We start from the raw sequence: 24,278 nt of genomic DNA, 5'->3' as shown, positions 1-24,278 counted from the left end.
CTCCTCCCATTTAATTCCCTGCTGCTCCGACTCCTCTGGCAGCTCTCTTCAGTTCAATCGCCACCTGCTCTCCCCACTCCCCCCCTCTCCTGCTAATTTGGCATTTCTTTCAGCTCCTCCGTAGCACTTAATTATAGAGAAACAATGAAATCTCAAAAGCATCTCGAGCAAGGATTAAGCCAAGCTGCAGCACAATGTGCCACAAGCAAGCTGCTGCCACTACCAAAGACCAAACAACGACGGGTTTCCATGCCTCTCTGATGAGTTGAGAAAACACAGCAACATGGCCACTTCATGCTTCACAGCCATACAATTTCTTTACGATATTCCAGGGTGGCAAGAGAAAGAAAGAAGCTGCAGCGAGGATGCTAAACACATTGCTTAGAGAAGACAAGCATGGATAGAGATGATGATACCAACAGAGAGAAAAAGAAAAACCCTGGCAAGAAGTTTTTTTACATGAACATGAGCCAATAGTGTCCCTGGAGCCAAGAGGGACCCATGTCCTGGTGCATCCAGCACAGCATGGCCAGCCGGGCAGGGAGGGGATTGTCCCGCTCTGCTCTGCGCTGGGGCAGCCTCACCTGGAGCATCCACTGTGTGCAGGGCTGGGGACACAGGATAAAAAGATATTAAGCTGCTAGAGAGCATCCAGAAGAGGCTATGAAGTTGGTGAAGGGTTTGGAGAAGAAGCCGTATGAGGAGTGGCTTAAGTCACTGGGTTTGTTCAGCCTGGAGGAGACTGAGGGGAGAGCTCATGGGGGCTCCAGCTCCTCACAAGGGGAGCAGGAGGGGCAGGCACCGAACTCTTCTCTTCAGTGACCAACGACAGAACCCGAGGGAATGGCAGGAAGATGTGCCAGGGGAGGTTTAGGTTGGACATGAAGAAAAGGTTCGTCACCCGGAGGGTGCTGGACACTGGAACAGGCTCCCCTGGGAGGTGTCACAGCCCCAACCTGACAGTGTTCAAGAAGAGACTGGACAACATCCCCAGACACATGGTGTGAACTTTGGGGTTGTCCTGTGCAGGGACAGGAGTTGGACTTGATGATCCTTGTGGGTCCCTTCCAACTCAGGACATTCTATAATTTTAAAGTCTAGGAGCAAGTAACAGCTACATGGGGAAAGGTGGGGAGTGAAGTGATTTCCCCGGCTGCTATGAACCACTTTCAATGAGAAAAAAAAAAAAAAAAGCCCAAAGAGGTAGTTTGTGCCGGGGGGCACAACAGATCTGCTGTGACCAGACCAGCCGTGGTCCCACCGGCTGCGCAGCCGCAACGCACTGGGCAGCACCGGGTTAATGTTCCTGGGCTCAGTTGGTGTTCGCTCCCCACCTCTAGACACTCTGATCAAGGTCAGCACTGAGGCTTTTCCCTCCGCCTCCCTCAAGATCAGCTTTCGGAGAAAAATTCCCTCCCTAGTTAATCTCTTCCAGCAGAACCGGCTTAGCAAAACAATGAATACTGGGCATGGCCAAACGCTTGCTGCTTTATTCCTGAAAAGCAGATCGTTTTGCTGAGGGCTCAGGGGAAGGAAAGAGACCCCGAGTGGGTATTATAATTTAATACCCCCTGCTTTCGCCTCTGGAGGCTCCCAGACAGGGTTCCAACCCTCAGGATAGCAGCTGCGAAATTCCTGCATAAGAGGGTCATGACCTGCTTTAGGAGACACTGCCTAAGGGGGAAAACATACCCTTTCTCACCCTTGCTTCTTTCACATTTCTATGATTAAATCGTTCTTTCTGAAATAAAACCAACCTCTGAAAGGATGAAAACAACTCAAACCAAAAACTCCCTAAGCACATAGTTACTGAGGCCTGATTTCCCAGGGTATCTCCCTTGGTCCTCTGGATCCATCGTGCTCCCTGTACCTTCAGCACCAGAGCCCCAGCCTGAATTTCTCCTTAAGATGAGACAAACTCCCCGCAGAAATCCGTCTCCAGCCTTCAAGGGAGGCTGGACACTCTCTTCTGCAGCCACTTTCTGTCACATAACTTATATGAAGCTTGTTTAAAAACAATAAATAAAATAAAAAAGAAAAATAAACCCTCTGAGATCTTTGTTCAAAGTGAGTGGAAACCAATGACTTCAAGGCTATTTGAAAGAGTGGAAAGACTGAGGACATAGCATGTTCATATACACTTTGTTTCCAAAGATAACCAAATCTTTGCAGCCACATAAGGACATCACAGCTCTCCCAGCAAGACTGGGATGAATTGCACTGATGCCTCCTCTCAAGCAAGCACAATCGAAGCCGGAGGTCCTTTTGGCAGAGATATCTGCTCCGGCAATGCGAACGGTCAGGCCAAATGATCACAAGACAAATATCATATCTTGGCTCTAGAACAGTATTACCCCATCACAAGCAATGGCAATTTTAAGCAGCTACACAGAAAGAACACAAAAACACACAGTGTTGCCCAAGCTTCAAATCCATCCCACTACTGGAAACTGAGTCTCAGGTACCCTGGGAGATGAGAGAACTCACGCAACTATTTCAATCCACAAGGGACATTTTCCGTTACAGTCTCAGAGCATCAGACTTCATCTTACTGTTGTATTAAATCCCCTCTCTAGAGGAAACGCGTTCTTCCAGGGTCAAATGAACGCTAGAAACAATTCAAGTTGGAAGGAAGCCCTGGAGGCCTTTAGTCCACTCTCCTGCTGAAAGCAGGGCCAAATCCCAAGTTAGATCAGGTGCCTCAGCATCAAATTCAGCCTCATTTTGAGTAGTTTTAATAGATATTTCTACAATCTTTTTGGCTATTCCTGTGCTTGATTGCCCACATGTTAAAGCTTTTTTTTCACCTCACTACTTAATCAGATTTCCCAACATTGCTCACAGCTCCAGCCTTTCACCACACACCTCTGTGGAGTCCAGCTTCATCTCTTCTTTAACTTCCCACTAGACAACCAAGGGAGCAACACCATCTCCTCCTTAACTCACTCACTCTAAAGCTGAAGAAATCCAGATCTCCCAACCTGCCCCCATAAGTCCTGCTCCCAAGTCTCCCCAGCATTAGACCAGGCTCAGCTGGACACCTCTGCACAACCCTCTCCTCTCCTCTCGCCGGTCCCCAGCACACACAGGACCTCTCTATTTTTAAGCGAGATCTGGAATCCATCTTCAGCTATCGGGAGCTCGGTGCCAGAAAGCCGCTCGTGACGCAGGCTCTGTTTATAATTGTGCCCCCGGGCTTTCCTCTTATGAACAATGCACACAAAACACTTCCCTGCAAGGCTGCTCTGGACCCAGCAGTGCCTTTCAGGCTCCAGGTATCCAGCTGCAGAAAAAAAAAATATATATATATATTAAAAGTATATATATTTTTTTAATATATATATTATATAATATGTATTTTTATATATTATATAATATATAATATATATATTATATAATATATATTATATAATATATATTATATAATATATAATGTATATTATATAATATATATTATATAATATATATAATATATATATATATAAAATATATATTATATATATATGTAAAAAAAATTCAGAACAACGTCCTGTGGGCCCTGGCACAACCTCTCCAAGGGTTTATCTTACACCAGCCTAAGAAATCACCCTGTTGTGATTAGCTGCAGAAGCAGCAGTTTGCTTCATTCAACATATTTTTATGGAATTATACGTCTATAACAATGAGCAGAAGACCCAGCTGTGGAATCACACACATACACCAAGGTCTCTTGGTCACGGATGTGATGTTAATGGTCCTCACTGCAGATCACAGACAGGATACCCAAAGCCCATGAGATCTTTAAAACTTCCTAACACAGACTCAATATTCACAGCTGCCATTGCAGGCACAGGGACAACCACCTCCACCTCCAGATGCCTCAATTCTTTGACAACCTTATGCCAAAGAGCTGTGGGAGCCCTGCTTTGTGGTTACTCATTCCAAGGACAATACAGCAATAAAACAAGAAGCTACAAGACTGGCAAAAGAATTTCCTAAGCATTCTTACAGAACATGGGGCAGATACAGATCTAATTAAGCCAGAAATTAAACACCAGATTGCAAACACAGACTGATCTTGCATTGTTTGATCCATTTGCTATGAAGGCAAAGTTATGCCTCTATTTTTTCCACCTCATTTGAGGTCTCTGGTGAAAAGAGAGTCCTCTCGCAAAGAATAAGCCTCTACTAAAAAAAAAACAAGCTAGGAAAAAAGCCTACTCTTAAATTTGTAGCCAGCTCAGTATGGGGTGTGAATACTCCTCTCCCCAAACAGGACTTAGAAAGAAGAGTCCACTGCATGTCAAAAGTCTTCCTGGCAAAAGCCCCATGATTCAGGAAGAGTGAAATAATGCAATATTAATGGTCCTTGAATATGGTCACAGTTCTTCAAGCCATCTCCCCACTACGTGTCAAATTTCTGCTACAGAATGGAAGGTGTGATCCATGCTGACAGTTCCAAATAGCATTAATAAAACCAAAGGGAACTCACAATGGGGCTCGGACATATTCCTAGTACTGCCACAGAGGAGAACAAAAAAACTCTGCTCACCTACAGTAAGGAGAAAGGTTTCATAGGAAATTGTCACCTACCCAGCCCAGTACTGCAGGAAGAGTGTTGCAAACATTCATGATACTAGAAGTGAAGTTGCAGCCCTGGATCAGTAGGAAGATCACTCAGGTGCTTTAGCACAGCTCAGCACAAACCCCAACAGCAAGGTGACTGAATGACACTGGTACAAACACTGCAGGCAGCAGTGAAACCACTGAGGGAGAATTCTATCAGTTTTGTTCTAGTTGGGAAGCCTGTGGGAAACTAGAGCAGCAGCAGAGCAATCCATGGCCAGGATGATGAAAAAGCTGCAAGACCCCAAGAGTGAGCAGAGCTCCCCTCCCACAGTAACACAGGGGGTGCAGAGATGCACCCACCCCCAGGAAGCTCCCAGAGTTGCACCAACAGACCTTCCCACTACTTGTTCCCGATACAGATTTACTATCAGTAGTATCTTCCCCACAGAGAGGAACCAGGGCTTTACATTTATTTCTCCTCAAGCTGAAGGACAGCACATCCACTGTGCAAGACAGCAATTCCCTATTTAAAACCCTGGCAAAGGCACTAAGAGGCCAGGTTTAACTTGAGTTTAACAGAGTTGGACTCAATGATCTTTGTGGGTCCCTTTCAACTTGGGACATTCTGTGATTCTATAATTCTAACTTGGTGCTGCCTCGCTCAACTCCAGCCGTGCAGTATTTGATCTACAGCAGGGACGGAAAGATATTGAGAAGAGGGAAAGAAATACTCGCTAACACAATGCAGAGAAGAAATAAATCATCTATTACAACAAAGAAGCATAAGCAAAGCCGGAAAGCAAAAGGAGATTTAACTGAACAGTTGTGGGGAAGCCAATTTTAAAGCCTCTATGAAGGGATGGAGGAAAAGCAGCAATCTCCACTGGCATAAGTACATACTATATATGAAGACATATGCACTATGTATGTGCAGCAGTCCTACAGGTAAATATAACAGCTGAACTCTCATATTTACATGAGAGTAGCTACCCTCGTGCTTCTGAGGAGAAGGCTTTAAAATAAGAGCCGTTTCAAATAAATTATTCCAAGACTTTGCATTTCCACATCGTCAATGTCAAAATGCCAACTCCCTCTTCAACCTGGCGTAGCTCACATCACTGAACGCAGCACAGAATCACAGAATGGCTGGGGTGGGAAGGGACCTCTGGAGATCATCCAGTCCAACCCACCTGCTAAAGCAGGGTCACCAGAGCAGATTACACAGGAATGTGTCCAGGTGGGTTTGAATATGTCCAGAGAAGGAGACTCCACAACCTCTCTGGGCACGTTCGTTCCCCTTTCAGGCTCACCTTGAGCACAGCCAAGTGCTGCCAACGTTTAGCTGGGTTCAAGCCAAAGGTGAGTGCACATAAATTAAGACATGGGGCATGTGCTGGACGACACAGATTGAGAAAGGGCAATAATTGGGAGGTAATATGTCCAGGCACAGAATTAAGATTTAAATACAAATGACTCTTCTGTTTCACACAGTGATGACTACAGTCTATGCCTTTCAATGAAAGAATTGGAAGGAGGAATGGAACAAAGCACAGTTATTATTAACACTTGTGAAATTCTATGTTTGTTTCATTTAAATTGTAGGTGTATCTCTTTGTAATGACCTTTGGTCATTCATTCCTGTATAGCCAGAATTCAAGTAGTTTGTGATTCTGTGCAAGTTGTGAGGCCATCTATTTCAAACAGTAATCGCACACCAGGAATTTATGTTAAGACACAACATTTTCCCCAAAGCCCAAGAATTTTTGCTCAATTATTTTGTGTTGGCACCTGCAGCATCCAACAGCAAACTACTACTCTAGCATTAACCCCGCATGTTCAAAGAATCTCAGAAAATAAGGAGAAGATTTCTGAAACTCAGCTATCGAATTAGAAATACAGCCAAAATGTTTGTACTACACATGAGCTTGCTGACAGTGAATTATTCACCATTTTGCTGAGAGCTCTCGCTGTTGACAACACCCCTGAAACCCACACATTGTGTGCAGAGCTCAGAGGTTTCTGCTCATGTAAGACAATGTCAAGACTCCTAATGCTCCGTGAACAACGGAGAGTGATGGTAAACCTGTAAAGATCATACAGCCAGCACTTGTTTAAACACACTTCCCCTCCAGTTGTCCATCAATACAGAAATACTCAACGTTACATATTGCCCAGGTCATTAATTCCATTTTTAAACTCAAAAGGAGGAATACAAACCCATACCCAGTCACTTATAAGAAGTTCGACATCATTTTCAGAGCCAAAAGCAACTGATGGGCAATAGCTGCAGCTGGGTACATCTCTCCATGGCCCCATCAAACTCCATATTATAATAAAATGACTCTCTGATTTCTAAGCTGCAGGGAGATCTCACTACTGTAAACTTCACGACTCAATGCCAAGGTTCCTGTAGAAAGGAAGGAGAGTCTTACTGAAATTTTTACCCCACCCCACGCTGCATTGTTCTCTCAAATCTCTTTCGATAACTCCTAGGTCAGACAGAAAAACGTCATCTGTTTTCTCCACCTTCGGCAAACATTCAGGTTGGGAATCCTGACAGACTAAGCACAAAAGTGACAGTTTCAGAGAGAAAACCATCAGCCTGTGAACGTCACACAGGCCAGGGCCAGAACGTAGGGTGAGGAATAGGGTTGGCCATGCAAAGTAGGTCAGCAAGTTATCTGACAAAATTTCAGTGGGTCACTTTGCTTTTTTATTCCAGCAATGAACTGCTTCCCCTCCAGTCTCCAGTTTATGCACATAGAGCTAAGCCGAGCTTTGAGCTGCCTCCTGACACTGAGCTGCGCTGAACCCAGCTGCCCAGGGCTCGACTCTACACTGGAACAAGAAACGCAAGAGAAAAAAACAAAACAAAACACACAGATAAAAAGCCACTTGTCACAGATAAGAGAAGAATTAACTGGTATCAGCCCACCTAATATTCTCCCCAGACTTTTCACTGCAAACACCAAAGCATGGAGGAGAGACGTGGCCAGAGGGTGCTGCTGTGACTGTCCAGCCTCCCGAATCACAGAATGTCAGGGATTGGAAGGGACCTTGAAATCTCACCCAGTCCAATCCCCCCGCCGGAGCAGGAACACCCAGATGAGGTTACACAGGAAGGCGTCCAGGCGGGTTTGAATGTCTCCAGAGAAGGAGACTCCACAACCTCCCTGGGCAGCCTGGTCCAGTGTTCTGTTACTCTCACTGAGAAGTTTCTTCTCATATTTAAGTGGAACCTCCTGTGTTCCAGTTTGCACCCATTGCCCCTTGTCCTATCATAGGTTGTCACCGAGAAGAGCCTAGCTCCATCCTCATGACACATATTTATACATATTACACATTTATAAACATAAATGATGTCGCCCCTCAGTCTCCTCCAAGCTAAAGAGACCCAGCTCCCTCAGCCTTTCCTCACACAGGAGATGCTCCACTCCCTTCAGCATCTTCGTTGCCCTGCGCTGGACTCTCTCCAGCAGTTCCCTGTCCTTCTGGAACTGAGGGGCCCAGAACTGGACACAATATTCCAGATGCGGCCTCACCAGAGCAGAGTAGAGGGGGAGGAGAACCTCTCTCGACCTACTAACCACCCCCCTTCTAATACACCCCAGGTACCATTGGCCTTCCTGGCCACAAGGGCCCAGTGCTGGCTCATGGTCGTCCTGCTGTCCCCCAGGACCCCCAGGTCCCTTTCCCCTACACTGCTCTCCAACAGGTCATTCCCCAACTTACACTGGAAGCCCCTAGGATATCCCAAATGAGTTCAAACTAGCGTACATCCCCAATCAGCAGGTGTGATTTAACCTGAAACCCACCTCAAGAAAAGGACAAACACCACTGCAGGGAAGAGACCAGAACCTCACTAGAAAAAAAACACACTCTCCAGTTGCCCACGGGCAATTCGGGGAGCACCTTTGAGACCACCTTCCCCACGGCAGTAACTACCGTAAGCTCCAAGAGCCAGTTACACAAATCCTGTGTGACCTGCCACATTTACTTAAGATGCTATTAGCATGCCTAAATTAGATTTTCAGTTTGAAACCAATTATATTTATTTGATTTCGTGCCAGCATCTCTGGCTAATTTAAAGGGCACCACAGCTATGCAGTGTTAACTCTACATGATGGAAAGCAGGCTCAAACATCCCATTTCCAAACACAGCAATATTACTGGAGAAAGTTTATCCTTTTCTTCTAATCACTGTCAGTTGGCTTTATGGTATATGCAGCAATGTACATATCACGCTGGCTGTCATCAGGTATTACCAAAGCTCAGCACACAGCCCTGGTACAGTAGCCAAGCCACTGTTCTCCTTTCCTCCCTTCCAACCTTTATCTCTGAACTCTGTCTCAACTGTAATTGTCAATTGTAGAGGATATTTTATTTGGCCGAGACTCCACTAAACAGAACAATCTGTCTGCATCCAGTGCAGATGTTTGATAGTACAGTGGTTATTTTAGGTAAATAAGCTTTTAAGCATCTGATATGTTCTCTCTTGAAGGCTATTATCCTTTCTTTTCAGAGACTAGCTTGATCTAATAATTATTTTCTGTATCTATTAGTGTGTTCAGCACAAAAGATTAGCCCACTAGTTAAAAATTACATTATTTAACTAAGACTAATGAGAACCATCCCTAGAATCTGGACAAGTAACTATCCTCAGGCTGCTAGTCCACCAGGCTCTCAGCTGTTCAAATAAAGATTTGCATCAGTGAGTTGTTCAACAGGAAAAGAGTTCATGCTCAAGACACTTCTTCTAGTCAAGTACAGTTTGCTGGAAGTCAATACCCAGGTATTTCTTAGCTGTTAATAGCAAGTTATTTATTAGACAGCACTTGGCATCCTCAATGACAACTTTTACTTTAATGAAGGGATGGAACTTACGGCCTCAGCTTCCAACTTGCTTGGTGCACAACCTCACAAGCTGAGAGACAGAAAGAGGTTCACAAAGAAGCCACCTAGGAGGTGAAGTTCTCCCAGGTGAGGACATATAATACATCAGGTTTCCAAAGGATTTAATTTCCACTGGCAGGTCTTAAGGAATCACAAATCAGAGATGTTTGTAGCCAACACATTTAAGGTTTGGAGATGGCACAAACACTGAGCTGCGGCTCTGCCAGGCCTTCATGGGGAAGTGTCCTTGCAGATACAGCCGAATGTAAAGCAAGCAGAGTAGAAAACAACTGAGCTATAGATGATTCCTATAGAAGAGAAGACATAGCTCCTTCCCACTGTCATAGGGAATCCATTAAGCAGCTGTTCATACAGCGATGACAGGGTCACACAGCGGTTTGGGTGTTTAATAGAACATGTGCCGGTAATTCCCACATGCGCCATTCCAAACACAAGCACTCATTAATTTGGTATAGGGATTATACAACTTGGCACCAGCTATAGCGGGGATCTGGAGTCCCTGACCCCAGGAGTCCTTTCTAGCTCTGCCTCTCAGCAGGTAAGCGACAGTAGCTCTCAGTTTGTGCTCTGAAAATTGACATAATTAAATCCATCTCTGGATATTTTGCAGGAAAGGTGTTTACTCCGTGACAAGAAGCCTTGTCTTTAATTTATGAGCTGTTAAGCCATCAAGATAACTTAATATTGTGTTGCCTGCCTGAAGCTGGAGATGGCCTGAAACCCACTGATCTCAACGGGTATCAGCTCTGAGCTCGGCCAGCTAATTTTCTTAAGAAAAGTATTCTCTAAGTGCTCTCATTCCATAGCCATTAACTTGCTCTCTCACTTCTCAAATGCCATCGTTTTCCACTACTCTGCACCGTTTTCAAGGCTTCCTTTTCAGAAAGCTGGAATGAACCCTGGATGCCAAGAAAATGGACTTATTATAGAATGCCCGAAAAAACAAGCAAAAAGCTTAACTTGGGCCAAATTGAAAATGAAAATGCACAACCTGTCCAAGAGTAACTATGGATCTTTAATCCAATGTTTAGGATAACTTCAGTTTTACAAAACACACGTTGAAGTGCCGCAAAAAATATAACAATCTCGCGCCCTGACCACAAGCACATCAATACTTGTGAGTGTGGAATCGTAGTTTTTTTAGAACATTTTCCTATTTGACAACACTACCCACTCTGAAGAAAAGCAAAATTTGTCAATTAACTCTGCTTTAAGACAAAAGGCAACTTAAATGCTTCCACACAATAAGCGAGCAGAAGATACCGCAGGACCAGCCATATGCTCAGCAGACTCAGTGGGGCACTCAAGGTCAAAATTTCACTCCACAGTTTTAAATGAATTAACAATTCTGTGAATGGATGCAAAGGAAACAGAGCATTCTCCCACACAGCTTTATTAATAGCAAGGTGCTAGCAGTAAAAAGAGTAAAGTTTGTGCTTTAGTTACCATTTATGACTATAAAGCAGTAAAATTTTGGCAAAACCCAAGGAGAATTTACTACAGTAAGAGACCATCACTGAAGTATTTCAGCTCTCACTGTTCTTTAACAGCTGCTTGTACCTTTTCTCTCCAGGATGAATTTACATACGCTCGTTTCCTGCCTGAAGGAAATATCCATTTGGGAGAATGCTATAAAGTCAGTTTAGCATGAAACAAAACAAGAAAATTTTTCTCTCCCCCACCCCCAGCTCAGTAGCTCTCAAGACGAAACGGATGGGACACAAAATAGAAGTTTGGCCAGAAACTAAAACCTTATTCAGAAGAGATTTTCTGTATCCCCTAAAAAAAAAAAAGTGTATTTGACTGAGTTATAAGAGTCTGAGTGTTGTTTCACAAGCATGAAGTACAAACTGTATAAAACTTTAATGGATGTGTGGAGGGAAGATTCGGCTAATTTGATGATTCTGTGAGAAAGGGAATCAGTGCTGTGGATTTGCTCTGTATTTCATTTACGGATGGGATTTGTGATGCCTTTAAGACTTGAAGGCAAACTTGCCAGTGTGCAGAAGCAAAGAGGTCTAAGAAAACCTTCCAAGTCATGTTAGACTCTGGTTTGGTAGAGGTTGATACAGACTCAATTTTTTTTTCTAGAGTGGAATTTCTCTTACTTGCAAGCAAATCCATGTTAAGAAAAAATTCTGTGTGCAGTGACGCACACCAGGAAACAACGATCTTCAAGAACCTTGGGGAGTGGTGAAAAGAAAGGATATGGAGAAAAATGTTGCTGGATGTTATAACTCTTGACCAGGCATGAAAAAAAAAAGTGGATTTTTCCCTTTTGCACTTGAGTCACCATAAATCCTTACCTGCTTGTACTACATGACAGGACCAATTAATTTGGTTTAAAAAAAAGGAATACGCAGGCTGCAATGATTAACACAAGAAATCCCCGCATGAGCAGTGTTTCAAGGCAAACATCACACCCAGACAACCAAAGGGATCAAACTTACTGCTGACAGAATCCCACACGAAGCTCAGTCTCTTCACTTGCATTTGTGCATGAGAAAAACTGACGCAGCATCACGGACTTAAGTACCTGTAACCCTCTTGCCATTTAGCTGTATTTACATCATTTGCTACAGCGAACCCGTCTTATTCAATCAGGCAAGTTGGATTTTGTTCTTAGCACAGCTCCCTTCATTAGCATAAGCAATATTTTGCACAGAGGTACCACAGCTCCTCTTATACACCAACAGCAATGACCTTTTGGTAAAGAGCTTGGACCTCCTGTCAGCCAGAGACCTAAACCTGCCTCTGAGACCTTCCTGTGTGACGGCCAGAAAGACAGACGGAGTTTGATGGTTTTTATAGAAATGTCAAGGCTGAACTCCCTTACGTGAAGTCATAGGAAACTGCAGCAACTTTGAGAGCCAAGTTCTTCATATCTACAACTCAGTTGCTCAGTTCTAAAGGGGGTGCAGGGTAATAGGCTAAATTCAGCTGGAAAGTCCCAGGATCCTGATATTTCAAAAGATTTTGCAATGTCAAATTCCACTGCTCCACAGCTATTCTTCCACATCCACAAAGCTCTCAAGTCTGTCTCTCCCTATTAAGAAAGTTTAATAATACCGAGTTTACAAGCGCTCCATTAGCATGTCCACAGCTAAATTTACTACTACAGAGATTTATGATGGATATCGCCCATTTGAGAGGAAATCTTCCAAGAAAATTTGACGAAAATTCCGTTTTTTCGCAATTCGCTAACACAATTAGTAATAAGAACCAGCGTTATTGCCCATCATTTTGAATAGTTCCAACTCTTATTAAAAGGTTACATCTCTAGACACTGACTTGGTAGGCAAGCTGCTAACACTCCAAAATAAAATAGATGCTGCCAAGTTTAAATATGCAAATGCTCTGGGGAAGAGCTGATCCTCTCCCAGATTTCATCAGCTGCAGAGGATGAAGCCTCCCAGGCGTGCATTTGACAGCCAGCACATCCACCCCTCAGGTGTGCTCAGCACATCCAAATCTCCCAGCACTTGCCAAGATATTTGAATTAAACTGAAACTATTTAAATGGTATTCTTAAGAAACGAAAGCATTCAACACTTAATCAGCCCAGGAACCTAGGAGTACTGGAAGCAACAAAAACCAACCACGGGGAAGTGGGAACTACTTCCACATGGAACACACCATATGTTTTTCTTCTTAATACCCCAGAATAGCTGGAAGCAGCGGGAACCGTCTCTGCCCTCCCCTCAAATCAGCAGGCGAGGCAGCCGCGCTGCTTTGATAACAACGATGTTCTCTTCCCAGCCAGAGTCCTTCACCGCTGCTTGGCTTCGTACGTCCTCAGTCTGCTTCCTCGTGCGCTTTATCCTCCTTCCTATCGGAGAGCAAACAACAGAAACACTAAACAAAGACACATGCGCCACTAAACATCTTCTGCTTTCGCTTCCCAAGAGGTGAAGATCGACTTGGTTTAGTCCTGTTCTAGTAGAGCCATGGTATCGAAGGTCTTAAAGAAATTTGATATGCCAAGTACTCAAAGGAAAGGTAGCCTGGGTGCAGGAAGAACCTGCTATTCAGTCTCACTCCATAATATATAAGAAAATATATTTATGTCCAAGCTGCTGAGAAACTGCGGTACTGAGCATCACCCACAACAAAAAAAGGCTTTTCTACCACCTTTAAGTGGAAAAGGTTTACAAATGAGAACACAAAGCAAGTCTTCAAATGAATTAACCAGCCTGAGTACTGGGAATACGCTGTAGGAACCAATTTTGTTTAGCTAGGCTGGGGGGGAGGAGTGGGAATCCGCGAGGAAACGCTAAAATAAAACATATGGCACCAAGACTGAAGTCTAAACACTCAATTTAGCTCTCGAGCAGTTAGAGAGTGTAACATTTTTCTTGAAGGGGTTTTAAATAGTTAGGCATACGAAACTGGCTGCAGAGAGCACATGAGACTCACAGGTAACAACACAACTTTTAAAGTTCATTTTTTGAAGTGTGATCATTGGACAAGAGCCTCCCATTCCACCACATTTTTTACGCTCACAGACTTCAATCGTACCTGGTGAATATCTACAAGCCACTCTTTTCCGACGGCAGCGCTTTTTGAGTACATGAGGTAACTACACAAGCACAAGATGGGTGACCACAGACACTTTGGTAAAATTTGGGGAAGCGGAAATCTTAATTCTAACAAGTTCCTCTATACCTGCAAAAGAAATTTTCCTCCACGCAGGCGTGCACACACTCACATGTACATCGGGAAGAACACAGCTACAAATATAAATATTCAACTCCAAAAGATCAACATGTTCGCAGGCAAAGCACAACTCCAAAGTGATTAAAAAACCTAATCGTTCAGTAAATTGTGACTTAAATTTTCAATTTAAGCTTGATTTCTGAGGGGAGAAGAAACTCCCACCACATCTGTTCATGCAGCCCGAGTTGTCCTCGTGACTACGAAGGAAACTGTCAGGGGAGAAAGGGCAGAGGAGCCGAGCGAGGCAGCTCTCCCACCACTCATTTCTCTGCTGTTTCTGGCACAGGCTGCTCACAGCCAAGAGGATGCTCCGAAATCAAACAGCCACAGGCAGCACAATTCTCATCTTTCCAAAAAAGCAGCAAAAGATGAGAATGACCCAGTTCCAATCAACTTCACTACCGCTACCAGCCTTTCCAACAGGAATTGCAAGATCCAAGAGAACTCCCGTGTGTCACTATCCGATCAGCATGAGGTCAATTTTTTTTTTTTTTTTTTGGGGGGGGGGCTTCAAAATGACAACTGTCATGATTTATATGCAATCCTTGCTTAGAAGACCATCTTCACAACCACCAGCACAGGCTACATTTTTCTTTTTAGATGAAAATTTAGATGTCTCCAGAGGTAGCATTCACCAGCAAAGACTATCACTTCTCTGGGGGTACATTCCATAAAAATGCTCTATAAATTGCTTCCTCTACCCTCACTTCCATTTTATCTTATTTTTTGAAAAGAAAGTCAGGTTCTGATCCCAAGTAATGTTCCTTGATTCAGCGGAATAGAAGTTTTTTAAGTCTGAGAAGGCTACTCAGCAGTCACTAACACTAACCAAGCATAATAATCGCAGGCATTAATCCATACCTTTATAATGGCATGAGTCATCTCCAGTGCTGAGCAATCCTTTTTTTTAGTATTAGCCAGAATCGGAAGGGCAGTTCTACAGAAATTCTCTTTGCAGGTAGAAAACTTGCTCTTTCAGTTCCTACATCAAAATGGTACGGAGCCATCCGTGTCAAATAAAAGCTGCACGTGGCTATTTTCAGGCAAAATCAGCACAAATTAAGGAACTGGACTACATATGGATTTTCTTTTTTCTGATGCAGAAAAATAGCTGAGCTGGTAATCTACTGAATGCCACACACTAAATGCGAAGAGCAACATTTTTCACCAGGAAGCAAGTTCAATCCTTTAAAAGCACCGGTGCAAGGTTCATCTCTTTCCACACCAGGATGTCTCTTTGTTCCTTGCTGAAAGACTTCTACAGCTCTACAAAGAGAGCTCAAAAAGAAAAAAAATCCACCTTGAAGTTTACAAGAGACATGAAGCAGGAGGCAAGACAGTCCAGCTCAGTTAAAACAGTGACATTTTGTCCCACAAATCATATATGTGCTCGGAAACTTGCGTCACATCTCCATTCAGGACACTGGCAGACACACCAATGTTTGAAATGAGTAAGGCGGGGGGGCGGAAATAGGAAAGTTAAAAAGAGAAACTATATGTTTGCAATATACACAATTCAGTGTACACTCCATCACACACCCGAATGCCAACACAATCTCCCAGTGAGCATGCAACATCCAGAAACTTGATTTACAGAGGGACAGGGAAAAGATACAGATGAAATTAAATACTCCTTTCCCAATTTCTCCCCAAGTTCCATCAGTTAACGTGAGACGGCGACACATCTCTGTGCTTCTCGTAATACGTTGAGGCTGTAGGATGTGTGTCTCCAGCAGCAAGTTCTCCTAAGAGCATAAGTGCATTTACATTCCCTTTTGTTCCCATCCCATCCTGTTCCCCAGCTACAAAGAGACAGACTGTCCCTCTGCTCCCACCCTTAGATACTCAAGCTCAAATCCTTGTTTGTGCTGCCAGATCACCCCTTCGCAGGCTCCCTAAAGAAAAAAAAAAAAGCAAAGCATTTCCTACACACACAGATCCAGTTCCCTTTCCCCAAATGGGTGGCATGTTCTCCCCCTTCCTCCCCGTACCTTTATCTCCTGCTCCTCAAAGAGGCTGAATATCATCCTCCCCAGGGAGCATTTTCCAAAGGAGGTTTAAAGGGTTGAGCTGAAGGATTAGCCTTTCCCGTCTTTCAGGGGCATTTTCTCCTTCCTAAAGCTCTGCTGCTCCCACCGAGCAAAGGAAGAGGACAAAGCCTGATCCCACAGAGCAACAGGGATTTCCAGAAGGACTTCCCCCCCTCCACAGCTTTAGTTCCTTCCTACTTTTAAGCAATGCCAAGAATTTAATCTCTTAAAACAGCATTTTCACAAACTCTCCCACCCATTTTAACAGAAAACAAGTCTCCCCACGAGGCAGAGATGGAAGGCCTGGGCACGACAGCACTACATCATTTATAAACTTCAAATAAACGTGCTCCACAAAGATTGCTCTAAAAATTAACCTTCTTCCCAAAAGCCTTTGGCCAGGAGCCTCCCTTGCTGCCTCCTGCTGTATTTTGTGTCTCCAGAGAGCGCGACACAGGAGGTACTGACCTTAGAGTCACCTGTGGCACCACCTCAGATGTGTCACATACTAGCCCTAAAGCAATATATCCCTCAAACACACACCCCAACAAAATGGTTGAGACAGCCAATAATAAATCAGTACAGCAGGAGGCCTTTGGTAACTGTGCAGCTTAAAGTGAAGAGAGTAAAGAGGAGAAAGAAAAAAAAAAAAAATCATTTAATGGAGAGAGCAAGGGCCGGGGCCTCGAGCTGCGAGGACAATGAATGAAAATCCACAGCAGCAGCAAAAACCCAGGATAAAAGGCTTGTTTGGCAGCACTACAAAACCCTCTGTCCCCGCACGGACCAAAGCAACGTGGGGCTCCCAAACCACTAAAGAGGCGAGTCATCCCCCTAAAATCAAAGAGGGTGCCCAGGAAGGACAGAGCCCATGTTAGCGCTGGAGTTTGGTCCCAGCGCACCCCAATTCTCACACTGAGAGAGGACAGAGGAGCCCCCACAGCGCGAGCCCCGTCCCGCTCCCCCGGGCTTGAGGGGACACACAGGGGGAGAGGGGGAGGCTGGAGATGAGGAGGGCGCCCCCCCAACCACACCTGCCCCAAGCTGGGGCAACCCCCTGCCACCCTATGCGGGTCCCACACACATGTGAGGGGGGCACCAGCCCCCCAACATCCACAGAGAGACCGTGGAGGGGACACCCCCAGGTCCGCATCCCCCCCGGCCCTCCCTGAACACGCACATCTCATGGAGGGGGGTCTGAACCCACTGACGCCTCCGTGGCGTGGGGGGGGGAGGGTGACCCCCACACCTCCCTCACGAGAGGGAACAGACCCCCCCTTAATCAAAGGGGCTCCCAAACCCCCACAGCCCTCAGAACACGGGGGGCAGACCCTCCCCTCACACACATCACTGGGGACACACGCTCCCGCTGCTCCACGGGGTGTGTGACAGGAACCCCTTCAGCTGAGGGGACACAGACACCCCCCCGTCAGCTGAGGGGACACAGACACCCCCCCGTCAGCTGAGGGGACACAGACACCCCCCCAGCGCAGACACACCCCCCGGCCCCTCCGCAGCCCGCGCAGACACCGGGCGGGGGGCCGAGCGCCCCCGTCCCGCCGCCACTCACCGATAACCTCCTGCAGCTCGTAGTCATCCTTGTTGATGGACCAGGGCAGCGCGCTGGGGTCTTCGGCCATGGCCGCGCCGCGCCCGCCCGCCCTCCGAGCCGCGAGGGGGAGCGCCACGCAGGAGCGACGGAGCGGACAAGCGGCTGCGCTGCCCCGCGCGGCCCGGCCGCCCCGACCCCCCGCCGAGCCCCCGCCGGCAGCGGCACCACACCCGCGACCCCGCCGCCTCCTCCGCCGCCGCCGCCGCTACCGCCGGCCAAACTTCGGCTGCTCCCTCCACCTGCCCATGCCCAGAGCGCGCTGACGTCACCCGCACACGCCGCCGCCGGGCTCACGCCCCGCCCGCCACAGCGGGGCGCCGCCCGCCGCCATCTTGAGCGTGACACCCCCCCCCCCCCACCGCCGCCACGCCGCCCCACCACGGTTTATTCAGCCGCCGCCACCGCCCTTGGGAGACGGGCCGGTGCGGCGAGCCGGCGGGCGGAAGTGGGCGGCGGAGCGGGGAGTCCGTAAGGGGGTGAAAGGAAAGGGCGGGGATGCCACACACAAGATGGCGGCCGCCCGCATCTTCCCCTCCCGCAGGAAAGCGGCGGGAGGGGCTGCCCGTGCCAAGAGCCACTGAGGGCTGCGATTGGCTGCCAACTGCCGAACGCGCAGCTCCCATTGGCGGAAAGGCTGTCAATCACATTTTGTCCTTCTCCAGGGTCCCTTCGCCTACGGGGCCGTTGGTCGGGGCTGGTGCGAAGGCCGGGGAGCGGCTTGGGCCTGTCGTGAGGGGATTCCGGGCCTGTCGTGAGGGGATTCCGAGCCTGGCGGGTGGGAGCAGGCCCGGGGTGCAGCGTGCCAGCAGCCCCCCTCCCAAACACGGCCTGTGGTGTGTCCCTGGTGTGCCGGACACACTGGAACCCATCAACAGAAGGAGAGAGAGTGGTGGCGCTGCCCGGCCTGGGTTTGGTCTAGGAGGGACATTTTGATCGCAAGGCCCAAGCCAATTACCCCCGGCTCCTTTTCCCCTTCAGGGAGCAGGTGTGGAGCCCGGCCCAGGCGCTTTGGGGATCCACATTCCGCGTTTAAAAATAAGCGCCGGGGTTACGATGGGTATGGAGGGATCAGGAGGTCTGGTTGTCTCCTCGACGCCTCCGGAGATGAGCAATTCTCCAGTTTCCCGGCTGGCAGATGCTTCTGGTCGCTTCACGCTGCAATTCCAGCATTCATGGGTATAGGTTTTAACACCCTAATCCTACGGTTCACGACCCACAAGTCCGTAGCTGGGGCTACGTTCATCTGGGTGCATTCAGAAGTACATCTGGTAGTCTGTGGGGAAAGAAAAAAAAATTACAAGAGCAAGAAATACGAGGCTAAGTGGTACAGTGAATTCAGTAAGGCTGCTGTCCAGAGGCTTAAAGTGTTTGCAGTTCAGGGATCTATTTTTTTTCCAACATAAAAAAACACATCCCTCGCTATCAAGTGTAATAGTCACCACCAGAGCTGATGGAGAATTCCTGTATCAAGTTTCGTTCTTCTTTGCTGGTCACTGTTCTTCCTGTAGCTTGATGTCAGGCGCTACTGCGAGTCACAGAACATCAGTTGTACATATTTTTAGCTTATTAGGACAAATTCCTGAGATGCCTCTGATGAACCAGGCTTTGTAGAGGGCCACTGTACTCTGCCAAATACATGGGCTGACAGTATCTTCACTTGTTCTACCCAATGCTGGACACTAACTCCTTCCTTCTCCTCTTTTTTTGTCCTACAGAAGCAAGAGGCCCACGGTCCCATCTCGCTGCTGTGCAGGCTCTCAACTACGATGGTCTCTGTCCACAAGGCAGAGCTTCCAACTGAAAAGCTGTTTGTTTTTTCTATTTGTGTGTGTTAAACATTCCCCTGCTCAGCGATTTTTAATGTTTGCTAAATATGCTTTAATTACTGCCTCTGTGATCTTTTAACCATGTTATAAAAGGAGTTTGTGTAGCAATTAAAAACAGGTTTTACCCCAGAGCATGCACTCGGGTGGCCAGTGTCATATTTCTGATAGCTAACAGCATGTTAAAAATGGATCTGAGCCAGACAACAACACAAAGAGACTTATACATGCTTAATTTTACCACAGTGTTTTTAAAGTCAGAACCATATTTTGAATTAGCTTATTTTGGGCTGAAAATCCTCCCCCTGAAGGCAATGCTAAAACTCCTATTGATTTAGATCAATGGGGCAGGGTTAGGCCCACAATGAGCCTTGTTTTTTAAGAACTAGCCCAGACTTTGATTGAAATTAAAATTTAAAATGTGCACTGACAAGACCGCCAGTGGCCACGTGAACATACACAGATGAATGTTGTATTTCAGTTTCCCAGCTCTGCAGTGGAAAATGCATTTCCATGTTTTTAAATCAAAATCTCTCATTCACATAGAATCCGCGTCCCACAAATTTTGGTTTACTTTTTTAAAATGAATTTAGCTTTTTGGGTCCCTCAAAAGCCCGGTGTTGCTATTGCATTCAGTCATTCAGCGGGATGAAAAAATGGAGCTGGCTTCCACAAAAATCCTTAATCCTTAGTCCACTTCAGGTTTCCAAGCAGCACCTTCTCCTGTTTCATCACTAATATTCTGCTCATCTTACTTTTCCTGATTTGCTTTATTTTGTCTGTCTCGTGTCTGTCTCAGCTCCTCAGGGCCGAGGCCTTTATGAAAGAGCTCATGAAGTGGTGCTACTGAATCAAGTGGTTTGTCGTAATAACAAGAAATTTTAGCAGAAATCTGAAGTGGAAAAGCAGTTTCCTGGTGTATCCACCTCCGCTCTGGACCAGGCTTTAGGGGAGGCTGAGAAATGGAAAAATTCCAGACGCCTTTCAGGTAGGGTGGCTCCAGTCCAAGAAAAAGCTCTCAGAGCTGGGCTTTCCCATATTTTTTGACTTCCAGTAAAGCTCCAGGGTGATGAGAGCAGGCAGTGCCCTCCTCCCACGGATCCTGCTGCGTAGTCAAGGCTTTCTTCTGACACCTGCATTTCACCCGTGTCCTCAGGGCTCGTGTTCCCCAGGAGCCTTTGCACAACAGGCACACAAGGCACATTCGCACAAAACGCTCTCATGCTCGTGAGGCATATGGTTTCCTGCCTTTGTGGGCCGAGTACTTATTGTTTCAATGAAACTTACTGGCACTATCCAGCTCTTTGTCTGGTTTTTTGTTTGTTTTGGTTTGGTTTTTTTTTCCATTCATGTAATGTTTGCTCTCGTAAAACCGATGTTTAATGCACAGATTGGTGATTCTAATACTCTGCGCACAGACGTTACCAGCTTTATACCTGTAAAGGATCCTTGATAGTTAATGTAGTTTATCATCACAAGCGTAAATATAAACTAACCTTGTTTATACTTGGGTTGTAGAAAACTAGTCTAAATTTATTGAGGCACTGCAGATTTCATCTTACTATTCACGTGGACTCTCAGATATATAATTTTCTTCTTGTTCCAGTATAAGTTGCTCTTTCAGAGCAGCCGCGTAGAAGCACTTGTCACAGCTCAGCCGTGCTTGGGGCCACGGTATTTGTTGCTGCGTTTCTAGTTAAAGGCTTTTTAAGGCATCATAAACCGCTGTTTGTAAATGACTGTGCGTTGCCTACCACGATTCTTGCACACAACAGCAGTTAATGTGTTTATTGAACTGCTTGGTACGGGCACAGTTTGCCGGAGTGAGGGGGAGCCCGACAATGCCGGTTTTATCACGTTCAGAGTAGGACAAGTGCATGTCAGCAAGCAGGATGCCTGACCTCGTTTCACTACAAAATTTGCCCACTATTCCTTCTTCATGGAAACACCTCCAGGTGGATTGAAGGGACCTTACTCTGTTAAACGGCAGCTGATTATTTAACAAAGTAAACTGCACTTTATCTCCGGGCATTTCTCCTTGCAGCTTTGTTTTGGGTTTTGAGAAATAAGGCAAAGACTGTGCAGCAGAGGAAGGAGCAGTGATTTAAAGCCCTCCAACTGGCGCAAGTTTTTAATGATTGTTTTCAAAACACGAGCAATATGCCAGTCTAAACCATGCGGGCAGGTTATCCTAAGTCAGCTGGTATACTACCACATATCTCCACCCCGTCATTGAGTGCCGGTGTGCACACTCATTTTAAATTCACCTTTGAGGTCACTTTGAAGTCAAGTAGCTGAAGCCCTGGTTTTAACAGGTGAATTCTGGTTCTCCCTGTGTGTTTACTGAAACCAGCTTTTGCTTTGCAAACACGCTTCTTATCCCATCTCAGCTGCCTCTCAAGAGAAACGCTGAGCTGTTCTCTTACTTCCTCCACCAAAAATATCTCCCAGATGTTAAGCTCCTTCAAATCTTGTATAAAATCCATGCTAGGTTTAAGAGATAATTATTATAACAAGATCTTGATTACCTCATACCTGAACCACAGTTTAATAATCAGCTCTTGCACTCCTCTGGTTTACAGTAATGCTTTCTTCATCCTGCTTTGCCTTCACAGAAGCTGATGAAAGGCACTTCACATACCGGTACCTCTTTTCACCCTGGGAATGTCACAGTTTCTAAGAACAGGAAGGTTTTCCCACTGGCCTTTTCTGTGGAGGGTAAATCTCCATCATAAAACATTTTCTAAGCAGCAGAGCAGGACAAGAGGATTGCAAACATGTTGCAGAGCTTTTCCCTTCCTTGTTGAAAGTGCAAAATAAGCCCGATGGAAGCACCCAGACCCTGACAGACAAGCAGGTACACCTGGCCTGGCCCCTCTTTTGCGGTGGATGGAGGGCGGCCAAGGACTGTTGGTTCTATTATGTAAAGGTCTGTGTGTGTATTTAAGACATTTTATTATTCAACAAAACTCCTTTAGAAAAATACTCAGTCTGGACATAACTCCTGACAGAAATCAGCTTTAGCAATGCCAGAGAAAATCCCCTCCTTGCCACTTGCTGTTGCAGCAGAGAAGCCCTGAGTGTCCCTAGATACTTAAATCTCCTTCTGAGGGCTGGTCGTGGCAGGACTGAACACAAAAACCAGATTTTGGAGGAGACACTGCTGTTCTCAGGTGATAAAGCACAGATATTCTGTCAGCTGGGAGTGCTTGAATCCAATTTACAGCTGGCAAACTTTGAAGAAATAAAACATCTTCTGTGACATTGCCATGAAGCAGGATGAAGTCTCTTAAAAAGCAGTAAGAAAAGAAACCCTAGGAATAGAAAGATAAGGTTGAATAAGATTTTGTTCACTTCTTGCCACCTGGGAATAAGTTTTGTGAGGGAATATCATTCTTATCCTTATAAATGGCCAATATCTCCCTGAACCCAGCTAAACTGAAGCCAGGCAGGGTTTGTGGTTCACATTAACAGATTCTAATGACATGAGTTTACAATAATAGTCTAATAGTTCAGTGTAACAGTGACTCACAGCTTATTACTATGGTGATAGGAATGTAAAGAGATCTCATTTGAAAAAAAAATCTATTTGGATAGTTCACATCCTTTCCTCCCTACTCATGAATTCCTGTGTCATTGACTGCTGACTGCTAAAAATAGGATCCTTTTTCTACGTCTAAAGTAAAGGAAGACCAAGAATCAGAGACAGTAGGAGGGGACCAAGGTCCTTACATAGAGAGGCTTCAGGAAATGTTTGTGATGAAAGCCCTCTGAGAGTGCAGGAATGTTTTCAAAAGATAGGAACAGTCTAAGAAGATATTTTGCAGAAGAAGAAGAGTTAATGAATTGCACCAGCTCCCAGCTTTGATATTTTGCACCATGGGGATGGGAATATTCATCTCTCTATCAGATGTAGGACCAAGCTACAGTTTCACGTTGGAGAAGCTGCTCCACTTCAGCAGCAGCAGGGGAATCATAGAATCATTTCAGTTGGAAGAGACCCTCAAGATCATTGAGTCCAACGGTAACCTAAGTCTAGCACTAAACCATGTCCCTAAGAACCTCATCTGAACACCTTTTAAACCCCTCCAGGGATCATGACTCCACCACTGCCCTGGGCAGCCTGTTCCAATGACCAAGAACTCCTTTCCGGGAAGAAATTTTTCCCAATATCCAACCTAAACCTCCCCTGGTGCAACTTGAGGCCATTTCCTCTCGTCCTATCGCTTGTTACTTGGGAGAAGAGACCAACCCCCTCCACGCTCCAAGCTCCTTTCAGGCAGTTCAGAGATCAGAAGGTCTCCCCTCAGCTCCTGTTCTCCAGGCTGAACCCCCCAGCTCCCTCAGCCGCTCCCATCACACTTGTGCTCCAGCCCCTCACCAGCTTCATTGCCTCCTCTGCACAACTTACTGAGGGTGCACTCAATCCTCTCATCCAGATCGTTGATAAGGAAATTAAACAGAACTGGCCCCAGTACTGAGCCCTGGGGAACACCACTCATGACCGGCCACCAACTGGATTGGGCTCTGTTCACCACAACTCTTTGGGACACGTCATCACCCCAGTTCTTTATCCATCGCAGAGAACTTCCATCCAGGCCATGAGCTGCAGCTTCTCCAGGAGAATGCTGTGGGA

At 46.0% G+C, this 24,278-nt stretch overlaps 1 protein-coding gene across 1 annotated transcript in view; it reads right to left on the bottom strand.

Annotated features, from left to right (window-relative positions):
• The window catches only part of OXSR1 (oxidative stress responsive kinase 1), a 100,518-nt gene extending 82,571 nt beyond the window's left edge, over window positions 1-17,947 (bottom strand). The window contains exon 1 of the mRNA XM_065629256.1: window positions 17,778-17,947. Within this exon, the coding sequence (XP_065485328.1) occupies window positions 17,778-17,847 (70 nt within the window). The 5' untranslated portion in view covers window positions 17,848-17,947. The remainder of the gene's footprint in view (window positions 1-17,777) is intronic.
• Between the last annotated feature and the right edge of the window lie 6,331 nt (window positions 17,948-24,278).

Source organism: Caloenas nicobarica, chromosome 2 (assembly GCF_036013445.1).
Source record: "Caloenas nicobarica isolate bCalNic1 chromosome 2, bCalNic1.hap1, whole genome shotgun sequence".
Lineage (NCBI taxonomy): Eukaryota > Metazoa > Chordata > Aves > Columbiformes > Columbidae > Caloenas > Caloenas nicobarica.
The sequence above is the reverse complement of the archived record's forward strand: the minus strand, read 5'-3'. Positions and strand labels throughout refer to the sequence as shown.